The 13,647-nt window shown below is 40.9% G+C and overlaps 1 protein-coding gene across 1 annotated transcript in view; it reads left to right on the forward strand.

Annotated features, from left to right (window-relative positions):
- CRYL1 (crystallin lambda 1) overlaps positions 1-5,796 on the forward strand; it is a 142,225-nt gene extending 136,429 nt beyond the window's left edge. The window contains exons 7-8 of the mRNA XM_084878614.1: positions 1,757-1,863; positions 5,002-5,796. Coding sequence (XP_084734740.1) covers positions 1,757-1,863; positions 5,002-5,115 — 221 coding nt within the window. The 3' untranslated portion in view covers positions 5,116-5,796. The remainder of the gene's footprint in view (positions 1-1,756; positions 1,864-5,001) is intronic.
- The last annotated feature ends 7,851 nt before the right edge of the window (positions 5,797-13,647 follow it).

The following is a 13,647-nucleotide window of genomic DNA, read 5'->3' on the forward strand; positions in this document are numbered from 1 at the left end:
AGGAGAAGGAAATCTATTTGAGGCAAATAAAATTGAAACTCAGTGAATTCAGGCTTTCACAATAGTGTGGGTCCACCAAAACTAAACCCCAAAGAAGTTTGTCTCTCTCTCTCTCTCTCTCTCTCTCTCTCTCTCTCTCTCTCTCTCTCTCTCTCTTTTAAAGAGTATCTTGTGGTGATGATTTTTATTGAAAACTACAGGCTCAGTGCACAAATTCACGCACCAGTGGGGTCCCTCAGCCTGGCCTGCGGGATTGGGCCAAAACTGGCTCTCCAACATCCCTTGAGAGGTCCCGGATTGCAAGAGGGCACAGGCCAGGCTGAGTTATCCAACCAGTGCACAACTGGGGCTGGGATGGGACATGGGAGGTTGGCCAGCAGGGGAGGGACTGCATGAGGGCTCCAGGGCATGTCCAGCCCATCTAGCTCAGTCCGGATCGGCCAGACCCCAGCAGCAAGTTAACCAACCGGTCAGAGCTTCAGCCCCCTGGTGGTCATAGTGAGTGGTTGAGTGGCCTTAGCATTCATTAGCATATTATGCTTTGATTGGTTGAATGGACGACCAGACACTTAGCAAATTAGGATTTTATTATATAGGGTTAATTAAAACTTTTTCAGTGGGTGGATAAGAACCAAGCTCAGGAATCTTTGCAAATTCTGTTATTCATTTTAAATTCTGTATTATCTTTTAGCCTGACTGCCCAACCTGTGAGTGTTTCTGGTTGTGAAAGATGTTGGACGTAGGCCAAGGTGGCACAGTGGGTGGCTCAGCCGGTGGCTCAGCCATGTCCCAAGTGGGCCCAGGACTCAGAGATGTCTTTTCTATGCATACCCAGGGGTGGCTTCAGATTGGACTTGACCCCTGCACACGCCTGCACTGGCCAAGCCCTGCTGCCTCCCAGGCAGTGAAGGGGAGGGATGCCAGGCACAGACAGGTTCCAACAGGCCAGTTCCACATGCTGGGAGGCGAGGCCGCTGGACTCTGCTTTCCTCTCTGTGCAAGTCTGACTCTTACTGAAGACCTTAGTTTCAGCCACACACATCCCAAAACTGCTTCTAAATTACTGTGCTTCTTCCTCTCTCCCATGCGGACGAGCCTCTTCTTCATGGGTTTCTGCATCAGAATTCCAGGACCCTTATCTCAGCGTCTGAGAAAGTGGTTGGGTTCCCCAGGGCCAGGAAGTGCGGAAGCAGTTGGAGAGCAGTGCAGCCGGGGTACAGAGGCACCCTGGGCCGGGGTGACAGGGCTGCTATCCACTGGCCACACTCTGAGCCTGCATTAAAGACTCTGCTGCCTTGTAGACACCCAACCAAGTGGTAACTAGAAGTCAGGGAACAAGTTAAAATGGGAAATAGATTTAAGTGACCTCTGTGGTTCTTAGAAAATGCATTCAAGCCATTTACACAAGTAACCTCATAACATTTTTGGTGAAAATAGGACTTAATAGGTTAATCAATAAATCAATGCAGGAACACAGGCTGAAGTACACTGAGGGAGGTAGAATGGCAGGCCCCAGGGGCCCCTTGATTTTCAGGATTCTGAGATCGGAGAGAAAGCTTGACAAGTGACTGACTTGTGGTGAGGACCCTTAGTCCCCAGCGCCAGCTAACCAGGTGTACTCCTCCTCCTTTTCTTCACTCACAGATGAAAGGAATGTAGTTAATCTGACCCAAGGCAAGACTCTCTGAATCGATGTCTTAGTTGGGAGTTCTCTGATGTTCTGATTTTGAGGATTCTTGTGTTCATATGGTTTCAGGCATGTTAAGCTACTGTAACAGATACGGCGAAAGCATGAAACATGTCCTCAAGACCTTCGGACCGATTCCAGAGTTTTCTGGAGCTACAGTTGAGAAGATTCACCAGGTACGTGGACTGACTGCAGAGAGTTGTGCAGGCTGAGCTGGAGGGAGCTCTGTGGACAGGGATGTCTATTGTGCAGTTAGTATCTTTGTTTCTGGTTTTCACAGTCCCTCATCTCTTAACTTCTGTCTCATGGTCCTTGGAGACCTTCAGAGCAGTGTGGCCAATGAACTTGGAGGTCACTGTGACTTAACTCTAAGGAGCTGGAGTCTCTGGGTTCAGGAAACTCGTGCTCATGGAGCGTTTACTCAGGTCCCTTCGTCCTTGAGAGCAAATTCTGTTTGCACAGTAGGACCAACAATTATGCTCCTGGTAAATTACCTCCTCTTCATGCATTTTTGTTCTTTTTTTATTTAAAAATTTTGTTCATTTACAGTTGATTTCAGTATTATTTTATATTAGTTTTAGGTATAAAGCATAGTGGTTAGACCAGTGGTTCCCAACGTGGGGCACTGCCCCACAGGGGGGCAATTTGATTTTTAACAAGAGAAATTCAAGAATGAGTTACTAACAGTGAATTTTTTTCATTTCTTATGGTTCTAAGGACCTCATATACAGTATACAAATGTATATTGTGACATATTTATGCATTTCAGTTCTCTATTACATGTTTTGGAACTTTACTTGCTATTTTTTCATATCACTTCATATTATTATTATTTTAACAATTTCTTAGTGATTTCTTCCTCAGTATTTCAACTGTCCTTTCATTCTTTTATTTTTCTCTTTAATGGATGCCATGTTCTTTGGAAGCTTGTTTAGGCCAAGTTAATGGCCTTTGGGCTTCCTTCCCGTGAATATATGTTCACTTTTTTAATAATGAGAATTATATGTCACAGAGCGGGCATCAGAATTTTAGAGATGCTTAAGTTGGGCTTGGCCAGAAAAAGGTTGAGAACCACTGGGGTTAGACATATAATTTACAAAGTGATCCCCTTTAGCCACCTGACACTATACACAGTTATTCTATCATTGACTATATCCCCTATGCTGTACCTCACATCCCTGTGACTATTTTATAACTGCCAATTTGTACTTTAAAAAAAAATCATACCCAGGCAGATATTTACAGATTTTACTGTGAGAGGAACAGGGAGAGAGAAAGAGAGAGGGAGAGAGAAACAGTGTTAGAGAAACATTGATAAATTTTGTACCTCTTATACCCAAAAACCTAGGTATGTGCCCTGGCTGGGAATTGAACCTGAGATCTTATGGTGTATGGAATAACACTTCAACTGGCCAGGGCATGTGCTTCTTTTTTTTAAGAATATTTTTATTAATTTCAGAAAAGGAAGGGAGAGGGAGAGAGAGATTGAAGCATAAATGATGAGAGAGAATCATTGATTGGCTGCCTCCTGCATCCCCCACTGGGGACTGAGCCCACAACCTGAGTATGTGCCCTGACAGGGAATCGAACTGTGACCTCTGGTTCATAGGTCATCATTCAACCATTGAACCATGCCAGCTGAGCCAGGCATGAACTTCTTTTTAAAAAAATATATTTTATTGATTTTTTTACAGAGAAGAAGAGAAAGGGAGAGGGAGAGAGAGTTAGAAACATTGATGAGAGAGAAATATCAATCAGCTGCCTCCTGTACACCCCCTACTGGGGATGTGCCCGCAACTAAGGTACATGCCCTTAATCGGAATCGAACTTGGGACCCTTGAGTCCACAAGCTGATGCTCTACCACTGAGCCAAACCGGTTAAGGCCAGGCATGAACTTCTTATCCCTTAATGATTTTCACCCATCCTCCCAAGTCCCCCTACCATCTGGCAACCATTAGTTTGTTCTCTGTATTTGTGAGTTTGGGTTTTTGTGTTTGTTTTTTTCTTATTATTATTTTGTTTTTTAGATTCCATATGTACTAGTAATTGAAATCATATGGTATTTGTCTTTCTCTGTCTGACTTATTTCATTTAGCATAATAACCTCTAAATCCATCCACATTGTCTCAAATGTGTAAGATTTCATTCTTTGTTATGGTCGAGTAGTATTCTATTGTATACATATGTACCATCTCTTCTTTACCCATTTGTCTATTGATGGGCACTTAGGTTGCTTCCTTACTTGACTGTTTTAATAATATTTCAATAGACATAAGAATGTTTTTTTTTTAATTAGTGCTTTGATTTCTCCAGATAAATACCCAGAAGTGGAATTGCTGGGTCATATGGTAGTTCAATTTTTAATTTTTTGAGGAACCTCTGTACTGATTTTCATAGTGACTGCACCAGTTTGCGGTCCCACCAATAGTGCATCAGGGTTCTTTATTCTCCACATCCTTGCCAACACATGTTTGTTGATTTATTAATGATAGGCATTCTGACAGGTGTGATTTTAATTTGCATTTCACTAATGATTAGTGATGTTGAGCAGCTTTTCATATGTCTATTGGTCATCTGTATGTCTTCGCTGGAGAAATGTCTATTCAGGTCCTCTGCCCATATTTTAATTCGATTTTTTTTGTGTGTGTGTGTTATGTTGTATGAGTTCTTTATATATTTTGGATATTGACTCCTTATTAGATGTTTCACTGGCGAATATAGTACCCCGAAAATAAGACAGTGTCTTATATTAATTTTTGCTCCCAAAGATGCGCTAGGTCTTATTTTCAGGGGATGTCTTATTTTTCCATGAAGAAGAATACTGTACACATTTATTGTTAAATGAAAATAAAGGAAATTTATGACCTGTATACGGTACGGTAGTTGTCAACACAAACCAGACAAACTGTGAATCCTACAGTATCAAGAATTTACTCATTTATTCAATGATAATCATGTCATCATCTTCTGGAACATCATCATAACAATCCAATTCCTGAATTTCCTGGTGAATTTCTTGTGACTCCATTTCTTTCAGAATCAGTGGACCAAATCTCTCATGTTTAGCAATAGCATTCTGAGACAGAGCCTAGGTGGGGCTTATTTTCGGGGGATGCCTTATATTTCACTCAGAAGGAAACCTGTAAGTAGGTCTTATTGTTGGAGGATGTTTCATTTTTGGGGAAACACGATAGGTTGTCTTTTTGTTCTATTGATAGTTTCTTTTGATGTATAAAAACTTTTAAGTTTGATGTAATTCCATTCATTTTTTTTTCTTTTTCTTTTTCTTATCTTTTCTCTTCTTTGTTCCCAGGCCATGTGTGTGAAAGTCCCAGATGATCCTGAGCACTTGGCTGCCAGAAGGCAGTGGCGGGACCAATGCCTCATGAGCATTGCCAAACTGAAAAGTCAGATGCCTTCCCAGTGAAGGGTTTTCTGTTTTTAAGATTTTAAAATTGATTTTTAGAAAGAGAGGAAGGGAGAGGGAGATAGAAAGAGAAACATCCATGTGAGATCAAAACATCAATCAGCTGCCTCCTGCACATCCCCTACCGGAGATCAAGCCCACACCTCAGGCATCTTCCCTGACTGGGAATTGAACCAGCAACTGTGCATGAGATGATGCCCAGCAAACAGAGCCACACTGGCCAGGGCCGTGACGTTTTTTATAATGCTGTCACTCCCCTCACTGACAGTCCTAGTTGGTGGAATTATAAGGACTTAATCATATATCTTGAAACAGTAGCAGCTACAGAAGTACCATACTTAGCATGCAAGTCTTGAGCTTGATCTCTGTTAACAGTAATCTAGTCATTTACAACGTGGGTGTCAAAGCAGCAGTTGGGTTCTGAGGGCTATTGATTTCTTGCCATCTGGGCAAGCCAGTCATCTCAAGATTTTCACTTTTTAGTTTTACTAGTAAGTGTGATTATGCATCCTACATTTTATAGCCAATGACTGTAGTTTCAAATCATTTTAATCTGTAGCAAAATTTTTTATAATTATTTCTAATCTCTTTCTGAGTACTCTGTGGCCCTTCATTTTTGAGACAACTAACTACCTTCATTTGCCAATGCTTATCCTATATAATAAAGAGCTAATATGCAAATGGTTGTCATGCCCTCATGTCCTCACGCCATCACTCCATTACTGCTCAAACACTCAACACTGGGGAGAAAGAAATGGGGACCAGCCAGGCACAAATGAGCTCGCAAGAGAGGAATGGGGACCAGCCAGGATGTGGCCCAGGAGAGGGACAAGCCGCCCGCCATGGTCCCCTGAGGCTGAGGCTGAACCAAGTGAAGCTGGCCTGGATCCTGGGTGCCTGTGGCCAGCCAAAGGGAGAGAAGCCCGGGTTCTGGGTGTGGGGTGAGGCAGAGGCAGTTAGGGATGATCAGGCCAGCAGGGGAGCAGTTAGGGGCAATCAGGCAGGCAGGCAAAAGTGGTCAGGGGTGATGAGGCAGGCAGGAGAGTGGTTAGGAGCCCAGATTGAGAGAGGTAGTTGGACATCCTTCGAGAGGTCCCAGATTGGAGAGGGTGAAGGCCAGCTGAGGGACCCACCCCCAACCCCAATGCACGAATTTCGTGCACCAGGCCTCTAGTTCTGAATAGTAATTTTTTTTTAATTCCATACAGGCATCTTTTCTTCTTTCTGAGAAAGACAGTGTTTAACCCTGTGATTGACATGTTTTAGAGTGACCGTGATGAATAAGAGGCAAATATTTCATTCTGAGTTCTTTGTCTTTTATTCAGTAAAAATTCACCTATTTGGACCAGTATTTCCAAAATATGTTCCACAGTGCCCTGTGGCTCTGTAGTTATCTGTATTTGGGAAACTCCATGGACTACCTGCCCTTGGACACTCACATCTGTAAGAAATTAAGGATTCCAAGTTCTATAGTAAAGATACCTGTTTAACTTCTCTCAACGCCTCATTATCTTCATTGACTTGGAGTCTATTCATAGCACTAGCTCTCCAAATACTCTGAGAAATAAAGCACAAAAATCCCTCCACCCCGTGGGGCCAGCACGTCATAATAACTTTGATCACTGGATGCCTCTGTGGGGCCCCTGACAGCTCCCAGCCCAAATGATCCTTTATCTTTCGATGACCAGGTTCCCAGCTTCATCCAATAGGAGATGTGTTCCTTGGAGCCAAGGTTGTGATGGTGCTGGAACCAGCGTCCCCAATTGGGAACCATGTGGAAGTGATATTTCCAGCTAAGTGTACATATCACTCACCCATCACATGCATTTACTTAATTTTATTTTATTCGTTTAAAATTAATTATAGCTGACATACAATATTATTTATTTCAGATGTGCAACATAGTTTTTTAGACATTTATATAACTTTTAAAGCAGTCCTCCTGGTAATTCTAGTACCCACCTGACATAGTTATTACAATATTATTGACTATAATAACATAGTTATTACAATATTATTGACTATATTCCCTCTGCTGTATTTTACATCCCTGTAACTATTTTTATAATTGGAAACTTGTACTTCTTAATTTCTTCTCCTTTTCACCCATTCCCCACACACACACACACACATTTATTTATGCAATAACATCCACTGAGCAGCTGTGATGTACTAGGCATCTCACACATGGACATTGCCTTTCAGAAGTTTACTGTAAGAAAACCAAATGTTACAGTAAAATAGGACAGTGCTCCAGAGGGTCATATACGAGTACACAGGAGATCACAACTGCCTGCCCCTGGGTGTGCCCTGGAAGGCCCCAGTGGCAACCTTTGAGTTGGGTCTAAGTAAGACAGCCTCCCTGGCTGAGGGAGCAGAGCAGGAAAGAGTTCTGGGCACCTTGGAAAAGGGAAGTGGTTCCCTGAGGCCTAAAAAAGGGAGGCTGGAGTGAGGCCAGACCCAGATAGTGGTGAAGACCCCTGGGGGCCATATTAGTAGACCTTATGTAAAGCAATGGAGAGCCTAAATGGTCTAGGTTATGAGTGGAGTGGTCATCAGGATTTCAAAAAGTTCCTTCTGACAGTGGAAGGGACTGATCTGGAAGCAGAGCCAGTTGTGGTCCACATGGGGGCTGGTAAGTGAGTGTGGAAATCATCCCGGAGGTAGGATTGAGTCCTCGGGTGACCTGGGATAGTTACATGGGAGCCTAGAGTGTCAGCTACAGCAACTGAAGATTCTATGGTTACAAGATGAGGATGTTAAGAGGAGGGCTGAAAATGTGAATGTCCCAGATAGTAAACTTCCCAGAGAGGATAATGTGGCAAGTCACAAAGGAGGTTGTCAGCCCTGAAAGGATTCATCTGATTAAGCTGTAGATTCTCCTTAAACTCTGATGCAGTCCTTCCGTCTGTGACCTGTTGAGGGGTTGTTTGGGCCACAGGCAACCCTTGCTTTTCCCAATAGCTTCTGGTTCCTGCTCCTCTTCCTTCCACATACTTGTCTTCTCAAAGTCTCTCTACTATGCTCAGAAGAGCATGTGAAGGCTACCCACAGTCCCTGTACCCAGGTTTGGGATCACTGATATGCAGATGAACTAGCCAGGAGACATGGGGTATTGGCGGGTATCACACAGACTTGACCTGATGGTTTGACCTCATTGATGAGCCACTTGGGGGTCCAGAAGGAGTGGCCAAACGAGGCTATCTGGTCCAATGCTCAGGCCAGTAGGAGAGGGAGGTAGACACATCCTGGTGTCCCCTGTGGTGGTGTGGGCGGAAAAGACAGAGTATGGACATTCATTTATATGTTTAAGTTTTGTTTCCTCACTTTTGCTGTAAAGTATTTTTGAGTAGGTATCAGACCTGTTCTGAGATACATCAGTTGAAGTGCTTCTCAGTTTTGCTTGCAGCCATCACAATGTTAATGTGGCAGTTACTGAAAGGAATGGGGTGAGAGAATGCCAGAGAGCGTGATTTGATTTTCATCTATGGGATGAAAAAATTGGTCTTTCCAAATGAAAACAGCAGAAGCATACTTGTGGCTCTGGGCGGGAGGACAGTTATGGAAATTGCTGGGTAGAGTGGGGAAAGGGTCCAACAGGGAGCTAAAGAAAGGGGTGGGTATGTGAGTGTGACTTCCCACAGACCCCATACAATCCAGTCTTGGAGATAAGTTGCAAGACAAAGGAGGCCCTTCTCCTCTTCCGTTTGTCATCCCCGGGGCCTGCTTGCTTTGATAAGTTTAGCAACTGTGTCGGGTCATGTACCAGTTTTCCCATTAATGTCCTTTTTCTGTCACAGAATCCCATCCAAGACACCACACTGCATTACATTACCAAATTTCCTATATAATTCCATCCTTTAGGGGCTGCGGGACTTCGCTGGGGCTGCGAGAAGGACCAAGCCCAGTTGAATGTTGCCCCGACTGATTTCTGTGTCCTTTTCTCAGAACTTCAAAGCTATCTATCTCCAGCCTCTGTTTGAGGCACACACAGTTTCTCTCACATTGGTCTGTGCTTCCAAGTGTCTTTTCCCCAAAGCCCCAGTCCACATCTGTATGTACAGGACCCCTGGTTTCCCTCTCTGCATGCTTCAGCTTAGCCTCTTAGTGCTCCTTCAAGACTGGAGGTGGTGCCAGCCTCCAAAAGAACAGATTGTATATTGTTTCTCTGGAAATCACAGAAAGATGTCAAGGATGGGGTTGGCGCTGGTTCAAAGACATCCCAGTGAGTTGAATGCCAGTAAGACCTCAGGCAACACTTGCCACAAGAACTGGACCTCAAGCACATCCACAACAGCTTGCACAATGAGGTCAGGATGAGCCACATAGTCAGACAACCTGTGAAGAGACTATTCATGAATGGAACAATAATATTCAAGACCCAATTACATCAGAAGAACCTAAATAACTCAAGTAGGGGCTTTCCTATAACACCCGGCTCAGGAGATCTGAGCAACTGTACCCCTGTGCCCCATGTAACACCTACTATATAGCATCACCTCCCCAAAAATCTGAATAGCAGAGAAATTTTATCTAAGATATAGAAACAATTAATACATTACAGCAAAAATGGGGAGACAAAGAACAATCCCCAAAGGAAAGAAAGTGAGGACTCACCAGAAAAAGAATGAAATGAAATGGAGGCAAATAATTTGTCAGAGAAAGAATTTAGAGTAATAGATATAAGGATGCTCTAATATCTGGATGACAAATCAACTAGAATTATAAGGAGCTGAATGAGAAATTCACCAACATAAGAATCAAGAGGAAATGAAGAATGACATAGCTGCAATAAAGAATACAATAAAATGTTTTACCAGTAGACTAGAAAAAGCTGAGGACAGAATCAGCAAGTTAGAAGACAAATTAGAAAAAACACCCACGCAAGGCATCAACAGAGAAAAAATTAAAAAGCAGGAGGAGAGTCAAAGGGAACTTTGGGACAACATGAAATGGAACAAAACATGCATAATAGTGGTACCAGAAGGAGAGGAAGCTGAACAAGAATAAAAAACCTGTTTAAAGAAATAATGAGAGAAAATGTCCCTGACTTGAGGAAGACAAAAGTCATATAAGTTCAAGAAGCACAGAGAGTCTCAAACAAGATAAACACAAAAGGACTAACACCAATGCACATCATAATTAAATTAGCAGACATTAAAGAAAGAATCTTAAAGTCTGCAAGAGAGAGATAGAAAGTTACCTACAAGAGATCTCCAATCAGACTATCAAATTATTTTTTGACAGAAACACACTAGGCCAGAAGGGAATGGACTGAAGTACACAAAGTGATTCAAAGCAAGGGACTGGATCCAAGAATACTCTAACCAGCAAAGCTATCATTCAAAATTGAAGGTGAAATCAGAAGCTTCAAGAACACACACACACACACACACAAAAAGGCTAAGGGACTTTATTACCACCAAGCCGAAAATGCAATAAATGCTAAAGGGGCTGTTTTAAGAAGAAGAAATAAGAAGGGAAAAAGGAACACAGGCATAAAGAATAAAAATGGCAACAAACAAGTACAAATAATAACCTTAAATGTAAATCGGTTAAATACTCCAATCAAAAGACATAGGGTGGCTGAATGGATAAGAAAACATTACCCATGTGTACACACTGTCTACAAGAGATCCAAAGCAATCCTGAGAGGGAAGTTTGCCTCAAAAATAGGAAAAACTTGTAACAAGTTATCTAACTCTATAACTTAAAGAATTAAAAAGAGAGCAACAAGGAAAGCCCAGAGGAAGTAGACAGAAGGAAATAATAAAGATGAGAGCAGGAAAAAAAATTACATAGAGACAAAAAAAAAAAAAAAAGAACCAGTACAAAAAAACAAGAGTTATTTATTTGCACAGATAAACTTGATGAACATCTTGCCAGACTCTCCAAGAAACAAAAAGAGAGGACCCAAATAAACAAAATCAGACGTGAAATAGGTGAAGTAACAACTGACCTCACAAAAACACAAAGGACCATTAAAAAAATACTATGAACAACTCTATTCCAACAAATTGGACAAACTTGACCAAATGGATATATTCCTGGAAAGATGCAATCTTCCAAAATTCAGTCAGGAAGAATCAGAAAACCTGAATAGACTAATAACTACTGATGAAATAGAAGCAGTAACAATAATTCCAATAAGCAAAAGCCTTAGTTTGGATGGCTTCACAGGGAAGTTTTACCAAACATTAAAAGGAGAATAAACACCTACCCTCCTCAGACATTTCCAAAAAATTCAAGAGGAAGGAACACTTCCAAACTCTTTGTATGAAGCCAGCATTACCCTAATTACAAAACCAGATAAAGACATACAAAGAAAGAGAATTACAAACCAATACCCTGTTTCCCCGAAAATAAGACAGTGTCTTATATTAATTTTTGCTCCCAAAGATGCGCTAGGTCTTATTTTCAGGGGATGTCTTATTTTTCCATGAAGAAGAATACTGTACACATTTATTGTTAAATGAAAATAAAGGAAATTTATTGCCTGTATATGGTACGGTAGTACGGTAGTTGTCAACACAAACCAGACAAACTGTGAATCCTACAGTATCAAGAATTTACTCATTTATTCAATGATAATCATGTCATCATCTTCTGGAACATCATCATAACAATTCAATTCCTGAATTTCCTGGTGAATTTCTTGTGACTCCATTTCTTTCAGAATCAGTGGACCAAATCTCTCATGTTTAGCAATAGCATTCTGAGACAGAGCCTAAGGGGGGGGGGGGCTTATTTTCAGGGGATGCCTTATATTTCACTCAGAAGGAAACCTGTAAGTAGGTCTTATATACGGAGGATGTCTTATTTTCGGGGAAACACGGCATCTTTGATGAAAGTAGATGCTAAAATCCCCACCAAATTCTAGCAAATCGGATCCAGTAATACATTAAAAAGATCATACACCATGACCAGGTGAGATTTATTCCAGGGACACAAGGCTGCTACAATATCTGCAAATCAAGAAATGTGATACATCACATAAACAATCTTAAAGATAAAAACCACATGATCATATCAATTGATGCAGAAAAAGCATTCAACAAAATCGAACACCCATTTTTGATAAAAGCTCTCAGCAATTTGATAAAACTCTCAGTATTACAGCAAGGTGGGAATAGAGGGAAAATACATCAACATAATAAAAGCCTTATCTTACAAATCTGTAGCCAACATATTCAAAGGGTAAAAAGTAAAACCATTTCCACTAAAAATAGGAATAAGACAGGGATGCCCACTTTCATCACTCGCATTCAAAATAGTATTGGAAGTTTTAGCCATAGCAATCATACAAAAAGAAGATATAAAAGGCATCCAAATTGGAAAGGAGAAAGTAATACTGTCATTGTTTGCAAATGACATATTGTACATAGAAAACCCTAAACATTCCACCAAAAAACTAGATTTAATAAATGAATTTGACAACATAGCAGGATATAAAATTAACATCCAGAAATACATGGCATTTTTATACACCAATAATGAACTCTCAGAAAGAGAAACTAAAAAATAATAATAATAAAAAAAATTCCATGTACCATTACAACAAAATATTAAGATACTTAGGAATAAACTTAACCAAGGAGGTAAAAGACCTTACTTCGAAAACTACAGGACATTGAAAAAAGAAATAGAGGAAGTTATACACAAGTGGAAGAATATACCGTGTTCATGGATTGGTAGAATCAACATCATTAAAATGGTCATACTACCAAAAGCAATCAATACATTCAATGCAATCCCTATTAAAATACCAATAGCATATTTCACAGACCTAGAACAAATATTCCAAAAATTTATATGGAATCAAAAAAGACCCTGAATAACCCCAGCAATCTTGAGAAAGAAGAACAAATTTGGAGGTATCACAATACCAGAGTTCAAGTTACACTACAAAGTCACTGTACTCAAACAGCCTGGTCCTGTCCCAAGAACAGGCATATAGATCAATAGAACAGAACAGAGAACCCAGAAACGATCCAAGCCATTATGCTCAATATTTGACAAAGGAGATGGGAGTACACATGGAGTTAAGACAATCTCTTCAATAAATGGTGCTGGAAAAATTGAACAGATACATGCAAAAGGAGAAGGAGAAGGAGAAGTTGAAGGAGAGAAAGAAACTAGACCACCAACTTACACCATATACAAAAATAAACTCAAAATGGATAAAGGACCTATACATAAGATGGGAAACCATATAAATACTAGAGGAATCAACAGCAGCAAGATCTCAGAGATATGTCAAAGCAATTTCTTCACTGATTCTGCTCCTAGGGTAATGGAAACTAGAGAGAAAATAAACAAATGAGACTACATCAAAATAAATAGCTTCTGCACAGCAAAGAAACCATTGACAAAAAGAGAGCCACTGCATAGGAGAACATGTTTGCCAATGATACATCCAATAAAGGGTTAACCTCCAAAATGTATAGGGAACTCATACCACTTAACACAAGGAAGATAAACAATCTAATTAAAAAATGGGCAAAGTACCTAAATGGACAGTTCTCCAAAGTG

The sequence above is a fragment of the Pipistrellus hanaki genome (assembly GCF_964339955.1).
Source record: "Pipistrellus hanaki genome assembly, chromosome: 3".
Classification (NCBI taxonomy): Eukaryota; Metazoa; Chordata; class Mammalia; order Chiroptera; family Vespertilionidae; genus Pipistrellus; species Pipistrellus hanaki.